The sequence below is a fragment of the Trichomycterus rosablanca genome, chromosome 4 (assembly GCF_030014385.1).
Source record: "Trichomycterus rosablanca isolate fTriRos1 chromosome 4, fTriRos1.hap1, whole genome shotgun sequence".
Lineage (NCBI taxonomy): Eukaryota > Metazoa > Chordata > Actinopteri > Siluriformes > Trichomycteridae > Trichomycterus > Trichomycterus rosablanca.
In genome coordinates this window covers 43,652,674-43,680,622 of record NC_085991.1, presented here as the reverse complement: position 1 = coordinate 43,680,622, position 27,949 = coordinate 43,652,674, and the positions used below count along the sequence as shown (strand labels likewise).

The 27,949-nt window shown below is 39.4% G+C and overlaps 2 protein-coding genes across 4 annotated transcripts; one reads left to right on the top strand and one right to left on the bottom strand.

Moving 5' to 3' along the window:
• Positions 1-729: 729 nt before the first annotated feature.
• LOC134312421 (kynurenine/alpha-aminoadipate aminotransferase, mitochondrial-like) lies at positions 730-22,267 on the bottom strand. 3 transcript variants are annotated; one of them, XR_010011548.1, is made up of 14 exons: positions 22,209-22,267; positions 20,438-20,509; positions 19,208-19,376; positions 16,828-16,960; positions 13,565-13,639; positions 13,207-13,416; positions 12,818-12,883; positions 12,592-12,674; positions 6,090-6,186; positions 5,264-5,325; positions 3,519-3,583; positions 2,877-2,987; positions 1,937-2,038; positions 730-1,291 (listed from the first exon to the last, which is right to left on the bottom strand). XR_010011548.1 is itself a non-coding variant. In XM_062994350.1 (14 exons), exons 2-14 carry the CDS (start codon positions 20,502-20,504, stop codon positions 1,238-1,240), a joined length of 1,290 nt encoding a protein of 429 aa, XP_062850420.1. In that variant the 5' UTR covers positions 20,505-20,509; positions 22,209-22,258; the 3' UTR covers positions 730-1,237. The 3 variants fall into 3 exon arrangements, 2 of the variants coding, with proteins under 2 accessions (XP_062850420.1, XP_062850421.1); XM_062994350.1 differs by having other exon boundaries at positions 2,881-2,987; positions 22,209-22,258; XM_062994351.1 differs by lacking the exon at positions 22,209-22,267 and adding an exon at positions 22,140-22,200 and having other exon boundaries at positions 2,881-2,987.
• Positions 22,268-22,591: 324 nt separating this feature from the next.
• LOC134312418 (INO80 complex subunit B-like) lies at positions 22,592-27,915 on the top strand. Its single transcript, XM_062994348.1, has 5 exons — positions 22,592-22,778; positions 24,614-24,815; positions 24,915-25,105; positions 26,249-26,421; positions 27,245-27,915. Exons 1-5 carry the CDS (start codon positions 22,736-22,738, stop codon positions 27,707-27,709), a joined length of 1,074 nt encoding a protein of 357 aa, XP_062850418.1. The 5' UTR covers positions 22,592-22,735; the 3' UTR covers positions 27,710-27,915.
• The last annotated feature ends 34 nt before the right edge of the window (positions 27,916-27,949 follow it).

Below are 27,949 nucleotides of genomic sequence, written 5' to 3'. Positions count from 1 at the left end.
ACATGTCTAATTAAAGGAAGTGCCAACTGCAGGCTTCCCACTGAACAGTTAGAGCACGATGTGGGTTATACAAGCTATTCTTTTATACCTTATGTAGTACAGTGATAGAAAAAACACAAAGCAATTAAGAATACAGTCCTTCTATTAAGATTACAAAATACAGGACACATACAAAATCTAAGGACTAATTTGGAACTAAACTCTTGAGCTTTAAGTGTGAATTTAGGCATAAAACTTTCGGAACAGTAGCAATGAGTACTTCCCATAGGGTGACTTTATTACACCACTAAATTCTTTTTACATATATTATTATTTTGCTTTAAAAAACTTATAGTTTTGAAGCAGTGGCTTCTTATTTGCTGAGCAGCATTTCAGATCATGTCAATCCAGAACATGTTTTACTGTTTATATAGATACTTTGTACCTGTTCCCTCAAGCATCTACACAAAGCCATTTGCTATTCTTGGATTTATTTGTATTTTTCTCACCAAATTATGTTTATCTCTATGATAAAAAAATGCTTTTCTCTCCTAAACAGTATTATGGCAAAATGGTCTCATGGTTTTTATACTTGCATATTAATGTATGAACAGACATTATGGGAAAATAAATAATAGAAGTAGAAATTGTTCTCAAAAATGTACCAGACTTGTTAAGGTCCACAATTCTTTCAAAAGGCTGATTTCCTTTGATCTTCCCCATGATGTAAAGCAAATATGCAAGCAGGCCTTGAAGTTGAAGATAGAACTTTAATTACAAACTTTAATACGTACACATGTACACCTCCAATTAACTCAAATGATGTTTTCAGAGCTATTTAAATGCACAGCTACAAGGTATATGTAATACTTCTGACTCAATAGAATTTTGTGACTTATTAGTGAAATGATTTCTAACCATTTGTTAAAAAAATTGAAAAAGTTACGTGTGTCATGTACAAAGCAGGCATTCCAAACAACTTTATAAACTATAGTTGGTTGACATGGAATCTAGACAGGGAGTAAATATAAGTTCTAATGACCACTGTGTATGTAAACTTATAACTTCCACTGTACAACACATGTTTTCATAACGGTTTGTCTGAGTTACTCATTTCATTTAGTACATTTAGTGCTTTGTAAATTACTTGTAATTGTCAGTACAATCAGTGCAGTAACAAATCTCTTTACTGCATCAACAGCAGCAGAAATTACTTCAGCTTTCACTGTTGAGTAAAAATGGTATCTTCTTCAATTCTTTAAGTGCATTGTCCCAAATATTCCTTGATTAGTGCAGAGAGTCTCTTGAAAGCCTGTAGAAGAAAGTAAAAGTTTATTTTACGTTAATTTCAAAGTGATGAGTCGGAAAGTTGGACTCTACACAGTTGTAATGCTCTCCACCAAACCACCAAACAGCCTCCTAAAGCAATATAAGCACAGACACTAATTGATGGAAGCTTGATGGATTGGGTGGACCAGTAGCAGCTTGTCCTCTGAAGTAATTAATTAAGCTTCTTACATCTGGCAATTTGATAAATTAATTAGGTTAGACAGATGGCGAGAAAATGCCATGCATTAGAATGCAGGGCCAACTCTTGGGCCAAAGTTTGGTAAGCTTGGACTGTTTTTGATGTTTTAAATCACTAAGTTTCAGTAAAGAAAGATATTATTGCTAGAAGTTACAGTACCATTCTAAATGATTGTCTGCTATTGAACTTTCCTATTTTTGTTCTGTGCAGAGCAATTGTACTGCACACAAACAAGATCTGATGCTCGTCACAATAAATGAACAAAGGTCATGTTTTAAAATCTAGTGCTTTACAAGAGGACTAACTATGTCACTGTCCATGTTGCGTGTAAGGACATTTTTGGTTATATATGCACTTTTATAATGTGAGACAACATTTATGGAATTTGGACTGCGAGTGTGTGTGTGTGTGTGTGTGTGTTTGTGTTACCTCATCGATCTGCTCTGGTGTGGACAGGGAGAAGGCGGCTCTCACATATGGACATGGCTCTGAGCTGTGAATGTTAAACACGCCACCCGGTACCAGAAGCACCTAAAGAAAGTGTTTAATTTATTGTATTTAAAACACTACAGATGTATGGAAACATATTACAAATCTAATACAAAGAAAGAGCCAGTATCATTAAAAAACAGAAAAAAAACTAGGGATGATCTGTGAACGGATGAGTAAAAACTTTTTGGAGGGCCTGGTCCAATTCCATCTCATATTACCAGGACCTATTTTGCATAACTCTGCTGCTGACTCCTGTCACCTATTAAACAGGCAATATTTTTATTATTTAAGGAATACTTGTTTATAACCTGAGAAAAACAAAATGTTCTAATGCAGTCAGCATTGTAGTTTCTTTTAATCAGCTTTCTAAATGCCCCCTGCAAGATTAATCTTTATTTATTACCATGAATTATGTCTAGTTACGTAGAACAGCTGCCGAGCTGAAAGGCTGTATTGAGAGACGCTTTTGAAATGTGGACAAGAGCTCTGAGTCAGAAAATGCTAAAGAACTGAAAAGCTCATTGTACCAAACAGAGTCTGCTGTGTGAGGCAGTGTGTATGTATGTGTGGGAGGTGACTGTCCATTCTGCTCATACACAGAATCCTTGACTGGATTCATGTTAACCAAGCTTCATCAGATGTGCCATAAGACATTTGTTGCCTAATTGACTTTCTTCTCTACTGTGTGTGTGTGGGGGGGGGAGGGGGGGGGGGGGGGTGTGTAGTTATGAGTGTTTGTCCAGCTTATTGCTCTGCTGAAATTCAAACAATGAGTAAATGACAGATACAAATCTCATGTTTTATTAAATATCTGTCTTGTTCATTTCCCTCGTGTGTGTGTGTGTGTGTGTGTTTGTGTGTGTGTGTGTGTACATACATACTTCTTTCTCCAGGGCTTTTTTTGTTATAAGTTCGTGTGTGTCTTCAATGCCCTTTAGTTTAATCCACAGAAACATGCCTGCTGATGGTGCATGCCACTCTGCTACATCTGCACAGAAAGGGACAGGGATCTAAAGGTGTCTAAAAATCTTACTGTAAATCAACAATTCAAAACTACATAGTAATAAGGATGTATTAGCCAAAATACAATGTGTTATTTGTTGTCCGGTAGTCTAGGATGTGTTTGTGAAATATACTTGAGAGGTAGCTCAATGATTAGCTCAGCTGATTACAAGCCTGGTAATTAAAAGGTTGCAGGTTTAAGACTTTCAAATTGCCATCTCCCTTAACTCTCAATTAATTGAACTACATTCAGTCAAAAATGTAAATTGCTTTGAATTAAAGTGTTTACCAAAACAATTGACATTTAGAACATTTAGCAAAGGTAGCCTAGCAATTAAGGTACTGGACTAATAATTAAAGCCCCACCACTGCCACTGCTGGCCCCTCGAACAAGGCCCTTAACCCTCAATTGCTTAAATATATACTGTCACAGTTGCTTTCTATGAATGTAAATGTAAAAACATATATGTATAATACACTGACTGCCAACAGAGAGAAAAGAAACACAGATACCCACCTTTAAGCCATTTTTCTGCTGAGGAGAGCATGGCATTCCTCTGAGCTCGGTAAAACTCAACCACCCTGAGAATGAAATACAAACTCAATTCATCAGAACCTATAACAATAATATACAAACTCTATTTCCACAAAAGTTGGAACATTTGTTCATTCTCTTGAACCTTTATTATACTGACAAACGTACAAATACTACTTCCAATGTTTTCACTGATAAACTAAATCAAATTTTGTAAATATGAACAAATTTTGAATTTGATGCATGCAATACACTCAAAAAAGTTGGGACAGAGCCACTATTTTACATTATCTTTGCTAAGAATGACACTTTTAAAATGACTTTTTAAAAGTGAATGAATGAATTTTTTGAAAATGAATTTTTGCCCAATCAGCTGCTCAACAGTCAGTGGTCGCTGTTGTCTAATAATTGTGCCATACATTCATTAATAGGAGACATCTGGACTGCTGGCAGTCAATCAAGCACACACACACTGTCTACAGAGCCATCCATGCTAATAAAGCACAGTTAGGATGAGGCCTGGCTGTCTTGCTGATATAACCATGGGCTTTACACATGTGCAAGTCACGTATGCCATGGGCACTGAGGCACCCATATACAATGACTGTTTTGGTTTTTGAACCTTTCACTGACAACAGTGTGGATGAAATTAAGTTTGTATATTTACACAAACAGTTTGATAAACAGTCTGTCAACTGTACATAGTTTACAGACCAGTGATCATTTTTGCCAAGGTGAAGAAAAAAGGAGATTTGTCAGAAGCAAATCTTTCAGTATTTTAATCATCGAAAAAAAAACTGTTGTAAAATTTGTTGAAATTTGTTAAAAAAAGACTGCCATTACCAACAAGTCTCACAGGTGAAAATTTGTTCTAAACTGTATTTGCTACCAGATACAGTAGTTTAATAGCCATGATTTAGATGTGTATTCTACATGCCATGACATGTAATTATTTATTTTACTTTTGTTAGTAGCATTAGTATTATTTATTAGATAATATGGCAGTGTTCTAGCTAATATCAAAATCAGAATTTGGCCCAGGTACTTAGGAGTTAAAATATGAACAAACTGCTAAATATATTTTATTTCATTCATTTTCATTTTCAGCATTTAACAGACGCCTTTATCCAAAGTGACTTACAATTATGACTGAACACGAATTTGAGCAGTTGAGAGTTAAGGGCCTTGCTCAGGGACCCAACAGTGGCAACTTGGTGGTAGCGGGGCTTGAACCAGGAACCTTCTGATTACTAGTCCAGAACCTTATCCACTGAGCTATCACTGCCCTACCAGTGTAATATATTTTACCAGGGTAAAAAATATTACACTGTAAGCATTTACATTTACATTTTCAGCATTTAGCAGACGCTTTTATCCAAAGCGACTTACATGATGAGCAATTGAGGGTTAAGGGCCTTGCTCAGGGACCCAACAGTGGCAACTTGGTGGTGGTGGGGCTTGAACCGGCAACCTTCTGTTTACTAGTCCCTTACCTTAACCACTGAGCTATCACTGGTAAGCACTTTGTTGTTATGGGTTAATCTCATTTTTGAATCAGTTTTACATGACATACTTTACATTTCTGGATTATAGAGCTAGGTGTGTATGGTGTTCAGTAGTAGGGATGGGCTCAGTCTGTACAGTGTGTACTGTTATTGCATGACTGGTATGATGAGTGTGATGTGAGTTGATAGGGATTAAACCATTCCAGCTGTTTTCATACTCACCCATCAATATGTTTTAGGAAGCCCTCCTGACCCCAAGCGTCCAGCAGCTGTGAGACCATCAGCTAGTCAGAGAGGTCGAGGAGAACAAATGTGAAAGTTAAATGACAATTATTCTACAATGCAGGCTCTGGTAATATGATACAACTGATAAAAAGCCTGAATCTGAGTTTAATTAAACCATGTGTACATTGTAATGTAAAGAATGATGGTTAAAGATCTTTAAAACAATATAAAAAATCCAATTATTTTATAATACCAAACTTAAATATTACATGTACATGCTGAAATACACAAGTAATTGTCCTTTCTGTGTGGAGTTTGCATGTTCTCCCCATGTCTGCGTGGGTTTTCCATTTTTTTTTTGATTCAGTTTAGATTTTTGTGAGGTATATTTATATGATCTGGCAGAACTGGTAAGCATTAAAGAAAGGTAGCAAAAATGTAGCACAGTACAGCACATCTGCATGGCCTAAAATGTATTTTTAATAAACGCAAATATAATATAAAAATATAAAAACACAGATTGCTTGGGTGTCTATTACACAAGCCCACCATCGCTGAGATTTGAGCTGGAATCTCGCCAGTGCTACAGGCCGACCGCGTGTCTACACAGACATGATGAAGGGGGGATGGCCAAAGCCATGAAATTGATTGGCACCCTTTCCAGGGTATTCTTGTCTTGCGGCCAGAGATTCTTGGTGGACCCGGGCCTGCCGTGACCCTGACCAGGATAAAGCGGTTGATAAAAATGAAATGAAATATAAATACATGCCTTCCAATTGCTCATTAGTCACTTTGAAAAAGAGAACAATAGAGTTAATCTTACTTGTGTGAAGGTGCTGGTGTGCATGGTCGATGCTTGAATGTGAAGAATCACACGGTCCACCAATGGCTTTGGCCCGGTGACAAAACCTATCCTTAAACTGAAACACACAAACACACACACACACACACACACACACACACACACACACACACACACACACACACACACATTTTATATATTAAACAATAAGATGAAATCAACCCCTATTTATTTATTTATTTATTTATTAGGATTTTAACGTCATGTTTTACACTTTGGTTACATTCATAACAGGAACGATAATTACTCATTACACAAGATTCATCAGTTCACAAGGTTATATCAAACACAGTTGTGGACGATTTTGTATCTCTTCAATTCACCTTACTTGCATGTCTTTGGACTGTGGGGGGAAACCGTAGCACCCGGAGGAAACCCACGCAGACACGTGGAATACATGCTCCACACAGACCCAGACCGCCCCACCTGAGGATCAAACCCAGGACCTTCTTGCTGTGAGGCGACTACCACGACAACCACTATAGTAGTGTTTACTAAAGATCTATGTAAAATTAAAAACATGTCATTAAAAACTAGGGCAGCACACTAGCACAACTTAAACAAGTAGTGCTGCATAGCAACATGGGTCTTCGGGACCTGGATTTGGTCAATGACTTCAGGCATTGTTTCCGGTATGTTCTTGTCAGGTGTCAGGTTTCCTCTGGGTACTTTGGTTCCTCTCACCTCCCAAATGTAATTAAGGCAAGACAGGTTTATATATGTAGCAGAACTGTACACTAAGGAAGTTTGAAATACACAGCTGAGCAGATTTTGTCTGTATTTAAAGATGCACAAAATGTGTGCATTTTTAATCTCTTCTGGACATTTGTTCTAATTGAGAGGAACGTAACAGCTTAATGCTGTTTTACCACGTTTTGTTTTGATTCTAGGTACTAGGAAATGGCCGGACACTAATGAGCAAAGATTCCTACTGATGTTGTACATTACCAACAAGTCATAGAACAATTTAACAATGTATTACTAACTGTTCACACTTTGAGCTGAGGTCTGTAGATGATTGGTAGCCAGTGTCTGTTTTGTCTGACATGGTTAATGTGTAGGTAGGTGGTTTGGCTGTTGTAATTTGCCCTCTCATGTAAGTGAGTGGGTGAATGTGTGATGTCTGTAACAGGTTGGTTGCCTGTGCAGGGTGCATTCCTGTCTTGCTTACAGTTTGGACCCATTGTTACCCTGATCAGGATAAAGTGATCAGTTAAAATACAGAAAAACTGAGGGTCAAGAATTAGGTTTAATAATCTTTTAAAACTTATTTATTTATTAGGATTTTAACATCACGGTTTAACACACTTTGGTTACATTCATGACAGAAACAGTAGTTACTCATTACACAAGATTCATCAGTTCACAAGTTTATTGTCAAACACAGTCATGGACAGTTTTGTATCCCCAATTAACCTGACTGCATGTGGGAGGAAACCGGAGCTCCCGGAGGAAACCCACACAGACACAAGGAGAACATGCAAACTCCACACAGAAAGGGGGTTGAACCCAGTACCTTCTTGCTGTGAGGCGACAGTGCTACCCATTGAGCCACCGTGCCACCCTTTTAAAACTTATAATAATCTCATAACAACATATATAAGATACATTTGCCCAAAATATCTGCAAGTATGTGCCTGTAAATATAATGACCTTTTGCCATATTACCCACACCCATACTGTAGAGTGGTTCAACCAGTCTAGACTCTACTTCTGTAAAAAACAGGTTTGGTAATTAAAATCAGTTCCTTTAGGATCAAGTCATCTGGGGGTAAAATTACTTCCGTTCTGTGTATGTTTTTCCTTCTCCTGCTATCTTTTTCTGCTTGTGCTTAAACCCATACTGTATTACACACTATATGGAAACTAAAGATAACACAGCTACAGTTCCATGAAGAAGTATTTGCCATCTTTCTAATTTCTTCAAATTTTGCTAATTTGACACATTAATTTATTTCAGATCTTGGGAATATATGAGCATACTGTCCCCTTTAAAAATACTGGAACGACAATGCCAATTCATTGGTATTTGCTGTACACGGAAGTCATCTGGGTTTGAGATAAAAAATGAAAATAATAATTTAGTGTTTCAGTTTTTATTTCCTGGTATGTACATCTAGACGTAAGAACACAGAACATAGCACAGAGCACCCTATTTGTAGGCTTGCAAAAACAATATAATGTGTCTAACAGGTGTTACTTGTTACCCAGGTGTATTCCTGTTAGACTTAGTGTTGAACCATATCACTGGTGTACTGAGAAACAGACACTGAAGGGAAGGGAAGCCAAGGGAAACATCATCACATGATAAAAAAGTATTGGGACACATTTAATTTAGGCGTTTCATTCAGTCCTATGGCCTCATGGTTCAATTCAGCCATATCATGGCCATGAACTAGCCATTTAAGGTCCATATCACAAGAGTCAGGACTTTGACTAGGTCAATTCAAAACCTTAATTTTATTTATCTGAGCCATTCAGAGATGGACTTGCTTTTGTGCTTTAAACTGTTGTCTTATTGCATAACCCAACTGCACTTAAGCTTCAGATCACAGACTGATGACTGGACATTATCCTTCAGAATTTTCTGGTAAAAAGCAAAATTTATGGATTTTTTTAATTATGGCAATCACACAGGCCCCAACGCAATGAAGTATCCCCACACCATCAACATCATGTTTGACTGTTGGTATGATGTACTTCTAGTGGAATGCCTTGTTAGCTTTACATCAAATGTAATGAGACCCGTTCTACTTTTGACACCTTATGCCAAGTTCACACTACACAACTTTCCAAGTCGTCAGGTCGCTGTACAGTTCACACTACACAACTGGATCTTTTGTAATCAGAAGTCAAACAAACGCAAGAAGTGACGAGGAGTTTAATGATACCACGTCCAAAAATGCACGTCAACAAGTAGCGAGTGATCAAAGTTTATGTGCTGATGTGCAGCGTAAAAAATGAATCTGAGTGGATTTGGCTACGTGAGCAGCAGGGATTGTTCTGTAGTGAGTTGGAGGTTAATAAATATTTTTTGCAATGCAGCGTTGGTGTTATGTTTTGTAGAGAACGATAAGGTCAGTAATACTGTAAAACGTGTGTGCTGATGTATTCTGATATAAACTATATTATGCCGCTGTCCCACGTTTTTACACTCCTCCCCTGCGTTTCTCCTCACATCGTATTTTGTGTTCTCAGTGGCTGTTCGACATAGCACTCATTGTCAGTTGGGTGACTCAGATCCAGATATTTGACATGCTACATATCTCTCTTCGGCCGGCAAACCGCTCAGATCGAGTTGTTGAGTAGTTCACACATAGCGATTGAGAGTCGAGTTTCGATCACAGAGTGAACGCCGAGTTGCTCCCGAGCCGGGAAATCTAGCCATTCTGGCAATCTAACCAGTCGGCGAGCAAAAATCAGGGCAAAAATCGTGTAGTGTGAACAAGGCATTAGTCCACAAAAATTATCCCCAAGGGCCTGGAGGTCATCACGGGCTAGTCTTCAAGGTTTAAAACAAAACAAATGTCTGACAAATATTTCTGTCATTTTTTGTCTATGTTGTAAACTTTAGGATTTTAGTGAAGACTTTAAAATGAGCTAAATTAATGAGGCTGTACAATAGAATAAATCTGCTGATCTTCTAACCCTCAGGTTCTAAAAACTTACTGTATGGAAACAAACAGGAGCAGAGCAGTGTGAAAATTCTCCAGGGTTTTTTCCATAGTTGCATTACTGAGTTACTGAGTAACTCTGGTAAACACCGGAGCATGAAGCCTCATTGATTTCAGTTAAGGGAGTATTTATGTACCTTATCCTGATTGTTCATGTTATATTTGAGGGATAGTAGTAGCCTAGTGTGTGGAGGTTTGGGCCATCAGTCAGAATCCTGGCTCTGCTTTGGAGTGTGTTGCAGAAATAAAATGCTAATTGTGTTTATGTTTACAGAATGCAATGAAGTTGATCAGTGAAAACATTGGAAACATTTTTTTTTCTACTTTTGTCAGTTAAATAAAGATTGACTGTTCTTTAATGGTCAGGACTCTCCCAGGACCACCACAGAGTAGGTATTATTTGGGTGGTGGGTCATTCTCAGCACTGCAGTGACAATGACATGGTGGTGGTGTGTTAGTGTGTGTTGTGTTGGTATGAGTGGATAAGACACAGCAGCACTGCTGGAGTTTTTATACACATCACTGTTACTGCTGGACTGAGAATAGTCCACAAACCTAAAATATATCCAGCCAACAGCACCCCGTGAGCTGTGTCCTGTGACCACTGATGAAGGTCTCAAAGATGACCAACTTAAACAGCAGCAAATAGATGAGCGATCATCTCTGACTTTACATCTACAAGGTGGACCAACTAGGTAGGAGTGTCTAATAGAGTGGACAGTGAGTGGACATGTGTTTATATACAGTGTATCACAAAAGTGAGTACACCCCTCACATTTCTGCAAATATTTCATTATATCTTTTCATGGGACAACACTATAGACATGAAACTTGGATATAACTTAGAGTAGTCAGTGTACAGCTTGTATAGCAGTGTAGATTTACTGTCTTCTGAAAATAACTCAACACACAGCCATTAATGTCTAAATAGCTGGCAACATAAGTGAGTACACCCCACAGTGAACATGTCCAAATTGTGCCCAAATGTGTCGTTGTCCCTCCCTGGTGTCATGTGTCAAGGTCCCAGGTGTAAAGGGGGAGCAGGGCTGTTAAATTTGGTGTTTTGGGTACAATTCTCTCATACTGGCCACTGGATATTCAACATGGCACCTCATGGCAAAGAACTCTCTGAGGATGTGAGAAATAGAATTGTTGCTCTCCACAAAGATGGCCTGGGCTATAAGAAGATTGCTAACACCCTGAAACTGAGCTACAGCATAGTGGCCAAGGTCATACAGCGGTTTTCCAGGACAGGTTCCACTCGGAACAGGCTTCGCCAGGGTCGACCAAAGAAGTTGAGTCCACGTGTTCGGCGTCATATCCAGAGGTTGGCTTTAAAAAAATAGACACATGAGTGCTGCCAGCATTGCTGCAGAGGTTGAAGACGTGGGAGGTCAGCCTGTCAGTGCTCAGACCATACGCCGCACACTGCATCAACTCGGTCTGCATGGTCGTCATCCCAGAAGGAAGCTGACGCACAAGAAAGCCAGCAAACAGTTTGCTGAAGACAAGCAGTCCAAGAACATGGATTACTGGAATGCCCTGTGGTCTGACGAGACCAAGATAAACTTGTTTGGCTCAGATGGTGTCCAGCATGTGTGGCGGCGCCCTGGTGAGAAGTACCAAGACAACTGCATCTTGCCTACAGTCAAGCATGGTGGTGGTAGCATCATGGTCTTGGGCTGCATGAGTGTTGCTGGCACTGGGGAGCTGCAGTTCATTGAGAGAAACATGAATTCCAACATGTACTGTGACATTCTGAAACAGAGCATGATCCTCTCCCTTCGAAAACTGGGCCTCATGGCAGTTTTCCAACAGGATAACGACCCCAAACACAACCTCCAAGATGACAACTGCCTTGCTGAGGAAGCTGAAGGTAAAGGTGATGGACTAAACCCAATTGAGCACCTGTGGCGCATCCTCAAGTGGAAGGTGGAGGAGTTCAAGGTGTCTAACATCCACCAGCTCCGTGATGTCATCATGGAGGAGTGGAAGAGGATTCCAGTAGCAACCTGTGCAGCTCTGGTGAACTCCATGCCCAGGAGGGTTAAGGCAGTGCTGGATAATAATGGTGGTCACACAAAATATTGACACTTTGGGCACAATTTGGACATGTTCACTGTAGGGTGTACTCACTTATGTTGCCAGCCATTTAGACATTAATGGCTGTGTGTTGAGTTATTTTCAGAAGACAGTAAATCTACACTGCTATACAAGTTGTACACTGACTACTCTAAGTTATATCCAAGTTTTATTTCTACAGTGTTGTCCCATGAAAAGATATAATAAAATATTTGCAGAAATGTGAGGGGTGTACTCACTTTTGTGATACACTGTATATATATATATATATACAGTATGTAAACACTTTGTATTTTTATATTCTTGAAAGCTGCTGTAACACTGCAAATTTTCCCCCGCGGGATAGCAAAAGGCTTATCTTATCTTACATTGTATTTAAAAACTCCAGCAGCACTGCTGTGTCTGATCCACTCATACCAGCACAACACACACTAACACACCACCACCATGTCAGTGTCACTGCAGTGCTGAGAATGATCCACCACCCAAATAATACCTGCTCTGTAGTGGTTCTGGGAGAGTCCTGACCATTGAAGAACAGGGTGAAAGAAATAGATGGACTACAGTTAGTAATTGTAGAACTTCAAAGTGCTTCTATATGGTAAGTGGAGCTGATAAAATGGACAGTGAGTGCAGAAACAAGGAGCTGGTTTTAATGTTATGGCTGATCAGTGTATATAGCTGTGTGTTTGTGTGTGTACACATACCCTGAAGATAAGATTTTAGAAAAGGAGTCGGTTCGTAAAACTCTGCCATCAACATCCATAGAGAGAAACGTTGGAGCCCATGGCTGTAGAAAAAAAGCAGCTTTTAAACAGTAGCAATTATCTTATCTCTTCCACACTGAAGCTTATCGTATTGTACAGATAACACCAATTATGTGTTACTGAATAACCGCAGACACTTCAAACAGAGAAATAAAGCTTGAGGTACCTTCTGAAACTGCAGGAAGTAATACGGGTCATCCTCAACGATAAGAAAGTCATACCTCCTTGCAAGCTGTAACAATAAAATATACAGTATGATATACTGTATGTTAAATCCAATAAATGAATGAATGATTGTTATGATTGTTATTGGCTGCTACTGGTAGGAGTCACCACAGTGGATCATTTGTCTGCATATTTGCAATCTTTCTGTTTATTTAGGCTTGGGATTGGCACTGTTTTATGATCAGATGATCATAAAACCACTTAAGTGTTCACTCCAAAAGGTTCAAACACAGCAAAGCACTGAAAATACACTGTGCTTACATCTTTAAACTTGCTTAATTCAAGTTCAATTTATAGTATGTTCTGTTTTGCCATAGAAAGAACCACTACCTCATAGACCTGCTGTTTCCTCTCAGTGGTCATGGAGGCACCTGTGGGATTTCCTCCATTAGGAATGGTGTAGAGCACTCTGGGCACAGTGCTGCCAGGTTTGTGTGCATCTGCAGGGTCCCACCGAGCCAGAATGTCCTTAAGGCCGTCCGGGATCATACCATACTGATCACTGGGGACATTTATTATGTTGCATCCCAGCGGCTGGAGCTGTTGGTAAAAGGTCAGTTAGAAGAATGGCAATCAGAAGCAAGATTGATGATAAAGTCAAAACAGTGTGTGTAATCCATAAGCTGCTTTAATGTACATTAAAAATCACTGGTCTAGACTGGGAATGTTGAAACGAGAAGAATCTTACCGCTGCCAAAGTTCCTGAGTATGTAGGAGCATCAAGAAGAACATTGTCTCCAGGATTGATGAGCATTTCAAATACCTTGAATATAGGACACCAAAAGACATGTTCTACATTTAAAAATATCTTGTAATAGTCATTGTCTGCAAAGCATAATTAAATAGCTAGCTGTGGAATTTCTGAAATGTAAGTGGTAGTAAACAGTGACACTATATTTTATAAAATATAAAGTAACCCTTACATCTTTGAACATTAGTCAGAATCAATAAATACCCTAAATTATTGGTGCAATTCATAAAGAGGGATTTACAAAGGTTATGAACAACGTAATTGTTGGAAGAGAAGGCTCCTGGGGCAGCTGTAGCATAGTGGTTAAGTTACTGGGCCGGTAATCAGAAGGTTGCCGGTTAAAGTCCCACCACTGCCACTGCTGGGCCCCAGAGCAAGACCCTTAACCCTCAATTGCTTAGATTGTACTGTATACCGTCACAACTGTAAGTCGCTTTGGATAAAAGCATCTGCTAAATGCCGAACAAGTAAATGTAAAGGCTCGCAACTGACGTTATAATAAGTTCCAAAGGTGTTTGACATTCTACACACTAAATTAATCAAACCATGTATGAATGGAGCTCACTTCATGCACAGTGGTACAGCCATGTGCCTTACACAAACTGTTGCTTAATATATTTCATATAACTGATTTTCTATACATGTTAGCAATGGGTGTGACTGAAACATCTAAACCTAATAATGACTAAGGAGAGACATAATTTTGGTTATCTAGTGTAAATCCCAAACAAGTAGTGGATCACAACTAGGGCTGGGCGATATGGATCAAAAATAATATCTCGATATTTTTTCGCTGAATGACGATATACGAAATATATCTCGATATTTTTTCATCCCATAAGGTAATAACAAAAAGACACTTCTGAGACAAAGCTACATGTTCCAAATTTTTTACAGGCACTTTTATTAACATTCATGCTGGGGAAGCTTCACAAAAGAACTATTTTTCCTTAAAAAAAAATGTTTTCTAACGTCTCACCTGTCGTGTAATGTAAATTACAAATATATTGTCTGGCCCTTTAAGAATGTTAAGTGCACTATAGGGCGCAGGGAGCGAGTGTGTAGGGAAGATATTAGAAATGTTTCCGTCTGTGCTCATGTTCTTCTGTTGTTTTGCACTGAGCTTGTGTGACATTAAAAGTAGCGTTCTCGTTAAACCTCCCCTCACGTTTTAACTTTATACATTATTTTACATCAGTCGCCACAACATTAACATTATTATTATTTTACCGTATAGAACTTAATTCTGTAATACAGGCAGAACTAATCGCTCATGTTACTGTGTAACTATTACAACATTTAATGCATTTTAATCAGCGTTCTGCTTCATGCACTTTATTATTATTTAACAGATTTATTTGTTGTTTAATTGCTGTTTGCTTATTAATTTTTGGATGTTTATTGGCCGACAACAAGAAATACTATAATAGAAGATGAATAAATAAATGAGTCTCGGACGTCGGGCGATCGTCCAGTATAAACTAACACGACCACGTACAACATCCAGTACAGAAATCACTCCCCATAATGTTTGCTTTTTACAGATAGAGCAAATATATGTACGTCAAATATACAAACACACAAGTCAGAACAACAGGAGACGCACCGTTACGTTATTATTACTGTTTCAACACTTATTATTTTATTTTTTATTAACCTTTATTTAACCAGGGAAGTCACATTTGTGCATGATTTACACTGTTTATATATGAAGTAAATACGTGCATGTCAGCGCGTGCATGCGCTTGTATGTTTATTTCAGTTTTCCAATATTGGTTTTTGAAACGAATAACGACTCGTTTTCTTGTTTTTCAACTTTGGGATTTGAAGTGAAAACGAATGACCAAAGGAACACGGAGCTGGAACCTTCTGTCTGGACTTGTTTTCGGCATTCTCTACAGAATACATTATTCTGCTGCTCATCTGACACTTCTCCACCATTGAATCCGAACCATCTCCAAATAATTGAGCCATTATTATTTTTTTTACTAACCAGCTCCTCCACCGTCTCCATGCTATCATGGGAGTTTTACTCACAGAAATGTGTACTGAGGGCAGAAAGAATTGGCGGTGGGGCGGGGCGAGTTGTGTTCAGTAAGGGAGAGGGCCGCGCGGGGCAGGTGAACATGTGCAGAGACAAACTGGGAGAAGAGAAAGGCGAACTGTCGGATCTAATTGGAACGCAACATCTATATCGATATATGCGATATTGTCTTATCTTATACCGCGTATGAAAATATATCGATATTTTATAAAATCTTGATATATCGCCCAGCCCTAATCGCAACCCTTAAATTCAGTGCAAAATCTCTGTGACAACATGTGGTCTTCTCCTTTATGGGATTTAATAGGGCTTGGGACAGTAAACTGGGATTCTCATGACAAAAGATTGATTCTGTGCTCATCTTTTTGCATAAGTTTCTGGTCCGCATTTGTTTTCTATTGAAATTTTCTGGTCGAGCAATTTGCAATCCAGAAAAAAAAGATTCCTGCACCACCCCAGCACCCCTAAATACCATCCTACAGAGACTAAACTGTGCTAAATGAGATTTGCACCTAGATTTCTGTGTGCAGCCTAACAATAAGTTTTAAGAAACACAGGCAGTCCATTGGGCCTGTGAGATTTAACTTTAATTTAACTTTAGTTTATACTGTAGCACTCACTCACTTACTTTCTTAATCGCTTATTCAATCAGGGTCGTGGGGGGTGCTGCAGCCTATCCCAGCTTTTCAACGGGCGCAAGGCACACAGTAACACCCTGGACGGGGCGCCAGTCCATCGCAGGGCTCACACATACACACACACACCTATAGGGCAATTCAGTGTCTGCAATTAACTTGACTGCAAGTTTTTGGACTGTAAGAGGATACCCGGAGGAAACCCACACAGACATGAGGAGAACATGCAAACTCCGCACAGAAAGAACCCGGACCACCCCACCTGGGGATCAAACCCAGGACCTTCTTGCTGTGAGGCCACTGTGCCGCCCTATACTCTAGCATCAATACAATATTTATATATTTAACGTAGAACAATTTTGGCTATATTGGTCCCCACTAAAGCTGTTTTTGCAAGTCTGGATACAAATGTCTTTCCCTGAATACCTCTGACTTCGGATACAGCATGTAGTAAACAAGCCAAGTTAAGTTATTACAAAAAGAAAAAATTAAAATGAATTGTTTTGAAATGGACTGAATACTTTGCTGAGTGCCTCCTGGCTCCCGGTGGTAACACACAGTTCCATCTTGCCTCTCTCTGGACTGTAGGCCACGGTGGGGGGGTCATGCAGCTTCTTCTGCAGATCTTTCATCCATGAGACCAGCTCTGGAATACTACAAGTATAATACAATAAGTTTTACTTTACATGTTACACTATATCTGTTCATTACAGCTTTGTTCACTACAGCTCATTACAATACATCATTGTCTACCCCAACACCTCTGAGATCCAGGTTTAGAACTCAATGATGCTCAGGATAAAGGAGTAAAACCAAATGAAAATAAAACATTTTACAGCAATATGTACAACATTATTCTTTGCTAGGAAGTGGCAGTGAAACATGAATGCATCATTTAAAAAAAGTTTGGTCTGGAGTCACATGGAAACACTGTCAACAAGGCAAGAATACAAGACAGACAGGACACCAGTCAGTTAAAGGGCATCACACACACACACACACAAACCACAGACTGTAAATGAAAGCTGGACCCAGTCAAATTTTTTTCCCTTTTAATTTAGTTGTATACAGTTCTCAACTTGTAAGTCCCTTTGCCACTTCAGACCTGCACCCTGACTAAAGACAGCTGCAGACAATCATGCACCTACTCTGATATGTGCACAGTTGCCGACCACTTCTTTTCACCTGCCAGAGATGGAGTCTCACAGACAGCAGTATTATGTACAGAGTCATGCACAATAATCTACCATCTACCATCTCTCATGAATCTACCATCCACCATCTCTCATGAATCTACCATCTACCATCTCTCATGAATCTACCATCTACCATCTCTCATGAATCTACCATCCACCATCTCTCATGAATCTACCATCCACCATCTCTCATGAATCTACCATCCACCATCTCTCATGAATCTACCATCCACCATCTCTCATGAATCTACCATCCCATCCACCATCTCTCATGAATCTACCATCTACCATCTCTCATGAATCTACCATCCACCATCTCTCATGAATCTACCATCCACCATCTCTCATGAATCTACCATCCACCATCTCTTATGAATCTACCATCTACCATCTCTCATGAATCTACCATCTACCATCTCTCATGAATCTACCATCCACCATCTCTCATGAATCTACCATCTACCATCTCTCATGAATCTACCATCTACCATCTCTCATGAATCTACCATCTACCATCTCTCATGAATCTACCATCCACCATCTCTCATGAATCTACCATCCCTCATGAATCTACCATCCACCATCTCTCATGAATCTACCATCTACCATCTCTCATGAATCTACCATCTACCATCTCTCTCATGAATCTACCATCCACCATCTCTCATGAATCTACCATCTACCATCTCTCATGAATCTACCATCTACCATCTCTCATGAATCTACCATCCACCATCTCTCATGAATCTACCATCCACCATCTCTCATGAATCTACCATCTACCATCTCTTATGAATCTACCATCCACCATCTCTCATGAATCTACCATCCACCATCTCTCATGAATCTACCATCCACCATCTCTTATGAATCTACCATCTACCATCTCTCATGCAGATGCCCCAATCAGCCAGCAGAGGCTGCTAATGCAGCACAAATGAGAAAACTGTTTGACCAAAGTCCCCTTCAGATGCAGCCAATTGCATCTATGTGGATGCCTAGCCATTTGCCCAGACAGACTCAAAGATTCGAACTTGAGAGCTTGAAATCTCAGCAATGGTGGAGACAGGGTGTTAGACTGCTGTGTCCACACACTGTTAGTTACATGGGAAAGAGGGATAAAGGCAATTTAATTTACTATTGGTGTCTCTAGTGTTACTGATGGATCTTTAGTGTAAATGCACTGGTGCCTAAATATAACATTTGCAATTTTTATAGCAGTGACGGCATTTACAACTGTGTCTGAATACAATCCAAACAATTCAGGGTTAGGGACCTTGCTTAAGGGCCAGTGGTGGGGTTTGAACCAGTGACCTTCCAAAATAAGCTTAATAAGAACCTTAATCACTGAGCCTCCACTGCTTCTGAGATTAAAACTGTGCTCTCCTTCTTTTTCTTGTATACAAGTCTGCCTACATGCTCCTGTACATCATGACCACCAATCTTGGAGGATGATAAGATGGAGGATGCTAATGAAACATCATAGCACAGATAAACACACTAATTGTCTGATTATGAATACAGTAGTTAGAATAGAATCCCTTCTTGCTAGAGAGCTAAACTAATTACGCTGTCGCAAACTTTCACTAAAGGATGAATGTGCCATCTCTAGGATTCAAATTCGTGATGACAACGTGAACGCTGTTCGTTTGTGGCATATGGAAGGTATCTTGTACTTCATGACTAAATAAATTAGCGGTCTTACCCGTTAGAAGCAGAATACTGTAGAGCTCTCTTCATTGAAGACTCATCAAACACAACTTTTTCTCCAGTCTTCATGTGAATAACGGCTGAGTGGAAGGGGAAGGTGTTTGGGTTTGGTGCTCCTCCAGCAAGAGAGATCAGGGTGGGAGGAGAGCGCTGCTGCAGCTCCGCTATACAAGTGTGACACAGGAAACAGCAAATGAATATCATGTATGAAATAGCAACATCCACTGCTTCTCTATTTTATTTCTTCTTTTAGTGGTACATCGTTTCCTGTTTTTGCATATTTTCACACTAAATTGCTTTAGATTAAAATACAATTAAATAAAATGTAAAGTATAGAGTTATCCAACACCATCTGTCCTTGTTTAAAATGTAATTTTGTTATTATTTTTTGTATTTTGAGGTACCCTAACCCTAACTCCTCTGCCACATGCACCACCTTCATGCAGGCCGTGGAGAGCTGTAGATGAGCACCCGTCCACTTTGACATGAGTGCAGTCATCGGCCAATTCTTTACAATAGCCAAAAGTTTCACCTTGCCACATAGGGCATAGAGCATTCACTATGCTCTGTGTGCTCCCCCATTACTCGTGCCAATACTGAGTCACTAATAAAGCAACAATGAGGATAAACCCTCATCCAGCCTTCCCTTCGTCAGACACAACTGTTTGTGAGTGTCCGACTAATCTGTAGCACCACTGACACTACCTTAAAATATCTGCTTTTTTATACTGCACTTTTGTACTGCTGAGTGACCCAACCATCCTTGTTGGTAAACAAATAAACCACATCGAATTGCCAGTTGGGTTTAATTAGACTAGACACACTCAGCCTTGATTTTTCATCCCCTTTTGTCTCTCAGTCTAGTTAATCCCAATTCTTGATTGGGAATCTGCTTCAGCTTGCACACCACTCAATCTGATCAAGGCGAGCCGACACCCCCTCTGAAACATGTCCAATCTGTGGCTGCGTCTTATCAGCTGCCAGTTATACGTTCCCACACAAAGCTGTATTGCATACAAAGAGCTACATTGAACTCCACGCAACTCCTCCTGAGCATAATAGCCTTTAAGGTGAGAGGAGGTTACACATTTTCATCTGCAACTGTATATCCATGTAAAATCTAATTCATAACTCAAAATTGTGCAAAGTCCAGAGGTCTAATCCAATAATGATTTATTCTACTTTTATTACCTTTATACTGGTTTAGTGATGAAGCATGGCTTACTCAAAATGCGAATGGCTGATGGTCTCCTTGCTGCACTTACAGCTGTCAAAAATCTGGAGTAGTTCATGTTTTCTGTGGTGTAAAAGCACAAGGATTTAATTACTAAACATGTAGCACACTCCTCTTCCACCTAGGTCTAGTACTGCACAAACATATAACAGTGACTCAGATTCCATGTATTAGGTGCATCAACCGTCATGATAGCTTTACCTGTTTAAAATTCACCAGCCATTGAATGATGTGCCCTGAATATATGATATTTCACTCTGATTTTGTCACTGTTCCAGCTTTTTAACGTGTTGCCGGCATCAAATGAATTAGTAACAGGTAAAGATATCATTGATAATTATAAATGGAGGATTCACCAAAGACTCTGTCTTTGAAAGCAAAAATGAGTTGTGGCTCACCACTTTGTGCCAAACTTCTTGTCAATCATTCGAAAAAGGACATTTTACAGCACAAGACTGCTAATAATCTATGGCAGAATAAACTGTGAAGAATGTGTCCCCATTTTGATTTCTCATGTGAATATTCACTGAATGGTGATTCTAATAGTTTTATTATTATTTTTTTTTATTTAACCTTTATTTAACCAGGCAAGTCATTAAGAACTGCTTCTTATTTACAATGGCGGCCTGGCAAAAGGCAAAGCCTCTTCAGGAACAATCATACAAACAAATTTACATAAGACATTGAAAACAAACAACGATGATCACAATACAATACACAACACATAGCTGAATCACCCAGCAACAGTATAAAGGAGGAATCAATTTGTCATACAGCTGCATGTATCTCTTAAGATATCTGTCATTTGTTTTTTAAAAGTTGTCTTAGAAATAAATGTATCCAGCCTTAGAGATTCATGCAGTTTGTTCCAGTCTATGGCTGCAGCCACTTGAAATGATGACTGACCAAAAATGGTGTTGATTTTAGGAACCTTCAGTGAAATACGATGAGCAGCACGAGTATAATAAACTGAAGATGAGGTTTGCAATAAATGACACAAATGGGGAGGAGATAGTGGAGGGTAGGTGCATCCTAGGGTAAAAGCAGATTTAAAAAAGTATGTAGAGAAGCAGATGGACTACAGTCAGTAATTGTAGAACTACAAAGTGCTTCTATATGGACAGTGGAGCTGATAAAATGGACAGTGAGTGTAGAAACAAGGAGGTGGTTTTAATGTTATGGTTGATCACTGGTTTGTGGAATGTGTGTAGTTCCTTGTGAAGGATTGTGGGTAGTGTGGACTGAGGTCTGTTAGTGTGTATGTGTACTGTATAGAGTGTACATTTGGTCAGTTTGGTTGTTTTACTGTTGGTGGCAGACTTGTTCAGCCTTGCACCATCTGTTATGCCCAATAAAGCTGTTCTGGCAGTCTCGACGTTACAATATTTAATGAATTATATACAGGACAGCGTAACTAAATAGTTAAAGTCAGATGTTCTTTAAATATTGACAACAGGTTGTAGAAGACATTAGCATACAGCCATTAAAAGTTACTGTCGCCCATAGCCAGCCTAGCAATTAAAACGTACTGTATAGAAATCCACAGAGCAATATTACAGTCATAGACAAAATAATAGTTTTACAAATCAAGGGGATAAGGATAAAAACACGATTTCCAATAATAACAGTGGGCTTAGTTACATGTCATGTTACACAGCAAATCGATTAAGATACACAATTTACATAATCTTACTAATATAATCTGTTAGCTCCACTTCCAAACATCAGACTGATCAAACATCAAAAGCACATTCGCACTGACCTTATGAGTGCAGCCGTCTTGACCGCAAAGTATGCTGGGTAATGTTGTTTTCATATACATTCGCGTATTCAGTGACTTAAGTTTGAACCACAATACCCATGATGCGTCACAACGAACCAGAAGAACAGGCTGCGTTTCAAACAGCATTCAAATGTACTAGGTAGTGTTTAAGAAACGCCCACTAGCAATGAAGCGGTTACATACTTTTTAGTACGCTTTGTGCTATTTGGAACACAACCTTAGATTACCGTTTATTTAGGTCGAAACGCAATGCTAACGCAAGCTTAAATATAATTATATAATAATATATTATATAAAAATAATAAAAGCAGCGTGCTCGTTTGTAATAGCTGTATTGTGGAACAAGTCTGTTAAAAGCTGAATAATTAGTTTGATAAAAGCGTTTCCTTAGTTTTTGGACACGTTTCGTTTGGTTAGCTCACTAGCTAGCAGCTACTAGAGTGTCATATTAAGTAGAAATGGTTCCAGTGTGGATAAAGTGAGTGTTCATACTGATCAGATCTACAATGGGGAAAAGAAAGGACATGGTTCACCCCAGATATCTACTAGGTAAGTAATAGCTTAACTTAAATAGATCTAATGCATTACTCTCAATGCAAGCCACACATATTCTTGTCCAGTCTCTTGCCATTTCAAGGCTGAATTACTGCAACTCCCTCCACGTGGGTTTTCATATGCACATATGTACACACAATGCTTACATAGAAAGCCAAAAACAGAACAGCCCGGACTTACCTTAGTAAACTTATCCAACCCCTCATACCATTTCCAGCCACAATTCTGGTTTGTTTTGATCCAGCAATCAGAACTAGAGGAGGATCATCAAGGATCTTCTGTATATTAATATCTGACTGATCTAACAACTGAGACTAAAGGCCCTAGAAATTAACTTACCATTACACTTGGAGCTGTAGAAAAACAATCAATGAGTTTATTAAGGTTTTTTACAAATCAGAACAAACTGAGCTGGTTCCAAGCGACTGAGGAGGTTGTGAATGTGCAGGTCTTTTATACTCATCTTTCTGTTACAATTTAACCATGATTTCAGTTTATTCACTGTCTCCATTATTTATTCATAAGCTGAGGTCTTTCAAATACAATTATTTCCAAATAAATACTTTGTTTTTTTAGGTGACCTTGGTTCAATCCCCAGTGACTTTTACATTTCTTAATCACACCATTATTTCATCATATTCATATTCATCAAAGATTATATTTAAAAATGGAGTCATGTCCTTCTTGATTGTCTTGATTGATGTAACTGAAGTACTATTTATACTCTGAAATGGGGATTTATGCATGTGAGGATGATAGTCTTATGCAAAGTTCAGACACCCGAACACATTCTCTTCAGGAAAGTGAAATATGCAATTGTATGCAATGTTTTGTTAAGAATCCATACATGTGATCAATTGTTTGGATTATTGAGCAATTGTAATTGTTATGTTGGTATTTATCATGTAGCTACAATATAGATTTCTATCTTGATATTTAAGATGTAATATTTGTAAAGCAATATTTTGTCTTTCATACATGAAGTGTCATTAATTCAGATCTTCAACATTAACGTTACATTTACACTTTCGGCACTTAGCAGACACTTTTATTCCAAGTGACTTACTATCTAAGCAATTGAGGGTTGAGGGCCTTGCTCAAGGACCCAACAACCTGGCAGTGGTAGGGTTTGAACTAGCAACCTTTTGCCTACAAGTCCAGTACCTTAACCACTAAGCCACAACAATCTCTGACTAGTTTTCACTCTAACCTATTCTTGCTGTTTGTGCCGTATACAATGTAGATTTTACAGGAGTAAAAGATTTTACATCTAGTATTCACTCTGTATGGCCAGGTATAATAAACAATACAATTTTAGAAAATACTATGTCAATGATGTTTGGTATAGTCCTTAACAATCTGCTACAAAAGCTCCACTAAGCTCAGCAGTTGAGGTACTGGACTGGTGATCTAAGTTGTCACTGTTGGGTCCCTAAGCAAAACCCTTTACCCTCAGTGGCTTGCCTTTTATTCAGTCACAATTGTGAGTAGCTTTGGAGAAAAGCATCTGCCAAATGCCCTGAATATAAAAGTGTTCTTTCAGATGCAGCAGGTGGTGCTGTCCACCAGTTATTTGTTATTTACCTTTTCTCGTACACAATTCCTTTAAAATGGTGTTACATATCACAAACAAGTAAAAACTAAATAAGTCTGTTAAAATGGGCACAGCGTCTGAATACTCACAGGTCATAAAACGTAAATCATTTTACATGGGTATGCCAGGCAGTCATGAAATAAGTGTACAGTGCATGCATTAAACAGACCTGGTCCACTTTTAACAGGCCTGTTAAAAGTCATAAAAGTTAGTTAAAAGACCTGTTGTTATCCAGGGGATGATGACGACAATGAGGACTACAGCCTGCACAAAAAGAAGCACAAAAAGCACAAGAAACATAAGAAAAAGCACCACCGGGACGATGGTCACAGAGACTCCTCAGAGACTGTGGAGTCAGACTCGGGCATGTCTTCACTAAAACCTCCACAGCTAAAGCTGAAAATCAAACTAGGAGGACAAACCATGGGCACCAAGAGGTGAGAAGTAATATGGAATTCCAAAAGTTAAAAGCTTTGATGTCCTATATAACATCAACTTTATAAAGACGGCATATTGTTTTATTGGCTCTGGTTTAGTGTTCCTACCTTTACTGTGGTGTCGGATGCTGTGCGCTCGGTGTCTCCACTGATTGTGGACAGCGATGACGACGACGACTCCTCTGATGATGATGATGATGAAGATGAGGATGATGACGACGATGACGATGATGAGGATGATGATGAACCATCAGAGGGAGTTCCTATTGAGCAGTATCGTGCCTGGCTTGGTAAGTTGTACTGTCACATTGATAGGTGAGATAAAACCTCAGGTCTCTACCCCCTTCTGACATGTGTAGTAGCCAACTGCTTCTTTTCACCTGCACAAGGCGGGTTTACACAGGGATCAGTGTCACAAATGGAGAGTCACTCACTCATCTCTGTGATTCAATAGCAGTAATGAGGAATCCCTTCAGCCCATCTGCCCTCAGACACTGCCCTAATCATGTCTGTGTAGGATCCTGGCCAGCTGATAGCATAGCTTGAGATCTCAGCAGTGGTAGGCTAGCGTGATTTACCAGCCACCAGAGTGTTTAACACCTGCATATACTGTTGATCATTTCATTCAGCTAATAGCCAGAATCACTCATGTTGGAAGTTTTTTTTAATTGCCCTAAATTAAAGAACATTGTACAAGAGAATATTAGAAATAAAAGGCCTATTAGTTGTTTTTTTCATTAAATACAACAATTATGATTTTATGAAATTGCTTTATTAACATGCTTTGCAATGTGTAATACATCCTTTCCTCTCAGAAAACGAGCTGAATCGTGGACACAATTGTGTCCATCTGTGATGAGTTTGAGCCCAGAGGACTCGGCTCTGTTTCTCTGTTTGTTTTAAAATGTGTTTATGTAAATTACTTTGAGCTTTTTGTATTCAAATTGTATTTGTAGTGCTATAAAAATCTCTGCTCCCGTTAGGGGTCACCGGCGGATCGTGAGCCGCATTATTGATTTGGCACAGTTTTTACGCCGGATGCCCTTCCTGACACAACCCTCCCTATTTTATCCGGGCTTGGGACCAATGCACTGGTTTATGCATCCTAGCGGCTAGGTACTTATAGGACTCCAATTAGCCTGGCTGCATGTTTTTGGAGTGTGTGAGGAAACTGAAGCACCTGGAGGAAACCCATGCAGACACGGGGAGAACATGCAAACTCCGCACAGAAATGATCTGGACCACCCCACCCAGGACCTTCTTGCTGCGAGGCGACAGTGCTACCCACTTAGCCACCGTTCCGGCCATTTGTAGTGCTATAAAAATAAAGATTATTATTCTACTTTTGGGATCAAAACACTTTCCTAAAACTTGGTTCATTATCCAAAAACTTGGTTCATTATATTGATTCACCAACACATCTAACGTTCCAGATGAGGACAGTAACCTGGAGCCGTCACCTCTGCCAGACATGGACACAGACTCTTTTTTGGAAGGTCCTTTGGATGAGGAGGAGAAATGGCTGGATGCATTGGAGAAAGGAGAACTGGATGACAACGGAGAGCTCAAGAAAGAGATAGATGAGTCACTTCTTACTGCCAGACAGGTATTTGTGAACATTTAACATCTAACATTTAACATGTTTTACACTTCGGTTACATTCATGACAGGGTTGGTTGTTACAGGTTACACATGATTCATCAACTCAAGTTCAATGTCAAACACAGCCACAGGCAACTTTGTATCTCCAAATCACCTTACATGTCTTTGGACTGTGGAAGGAAACCAGAGGTCCCAGAGACAGGGAGAACATGCAAACTTCTCACAGAAAGGACCCAGACCACTCTACCTGGAAATCAAACCCATGACCTTATTGCTGTGAGGCGACAGTGCTACCCACCGAGCCACTGTTCCACCCCCAGAATCAAGAATGGCATGAACTGTGGTGTGATTGGTTACACCAACTTTGAGGGTGTGAAATTATAGTCTGAACTTAAAGTAAGCAGCCCTACAATGGATTGGTGCCACCCAGTGTTTCCCAGTGAAACCAGACCTGCCATTACCCTGACCAGGATAAAGTGGTTAATAAAAATAAAATGAAATGGTGATGGAAACAGGGGTATTACAATTATACTGTACAATGAATAGCTGGTTTATACAGAGCTCTACAACTTAATATTGTGTTGTGGATTTATTTTGAATGAATATAATATGATTTTACCTATCACCTATTTTATAACAAATTGAACACTTTTCAAAAATTAAAACTCAAAAACTGAAATCTTTTTTGTTTTCACAAAAGTACCTTTTGCTTTGACACTTCAAATTGTGGTCTGGTGCATCCTGATTGCCTTAATTATACTTAAGATGTATTTAAAACTGAAGTCCAGCTGTTAAACATATCTTGTCTTACTTTTTACCATCAACAGAAAGCGCTGTTGCACAAGCAGCAGAGTGTGCCTCTGCTCGAGCTGCCCATGGGCTATAAGGAGAAGGAAATGACTGCAGAGATGCTGCAAAAACGGGAAGAAAGGGCCCGGAAGAGACGCCTACAGGCCGCCAAAAAGGCTGAGGAAAACAAGAACCAGACCATCGAAAGACTCACCAAGACCAGCAAGGCCAAAATCAAGAGCACAAAGGAGCGCAAGGCCAAGCAAGCGCAGGTTCCCATGGTCAGGTACTCCGACAATGCACAAGGAGCTGTAATCTCTTACCCAGTTGGGGTTACCTCTCCTGTCCCTGCCCCTCCACACCCTTCTCCTCCTGCTCCAGTAAGCTGTGGGGTGGCTGGCTGCCCCAATCTAAAGAAGTATTCATGCTCTAAGACTGGAACACCACTCTGCAGTCTGGACTGTTATAGAAAAAACCTACTGCTGGTGCAGAGTGCAGCGTGAACGTCATGAACTCCACTCAAAAGTTTTAACACTGCATAGACTGCACTAATCACGTATGATTTTGTGGACTGGTCCGGGTATTTTGTTGTAAGACACATAAAGTACAACATAACATGAAAGCAAATTTGGATTCATTTTATACATCTGTGATGTATAAACAGCATCATATAAAGATTCAATACAAAACAGTGATTTACACCTTGCAACTTACTTGTAAATGCCACAAGTTTTTATTATTGT

What these genes read in the sequence shown, in the direction of transcription:
- LOC134312421 (XM_062994350.1), bottom strand. Translation starts at nt 20,504, where the DNA reads ATGAACTACTCCAGATTTTTGACAGCTGTAAGTGCAGCAAGGAGACCA. An exon ending in ACTTCCTGCAGTTTCAGAAG is followed by an intron (nt 12,675 to 12,817) that starts GTACCTCAAGCT and finishes TTTTTTCTACAG; the next exon opens with CCATGGGCTCCAACGTTTCT. An exon ending in TCTAAAATCTTATCTTCAGG is followed by an intron (nt 6,187 to 12,591) that starts GTATGTGTACAC and finishes TGTGTGTTTCAG; the next exon opens with TTTAAGGATAGGTTTTGTCA.
- LOC134312418 (XM_062994348.1), top strand. Translation starts at nt 22,736, where the DNA reads ATGGGGAAAAGAAAGGACATGGTTCACCCCAGATATCTACTAG. An exon ending in CAAACCATGGGCACCAAGAG is followed by an intron (nt 24,816 to 24,914) that starts GTGAGAAGTAAT and finishes GCTCTGGTTTAG; the next exon opens with TGTTCCTACCTTTACTGTGG. An exon ending in CACTTCTTACTGCCAGACAG is followed by an intron (nt 26,422 to 27,244) that starts GTATTTGTGAAC and finishes TACCATCAACAG; the next exon opens with AAAGCGCTGTTGCACAAGCA.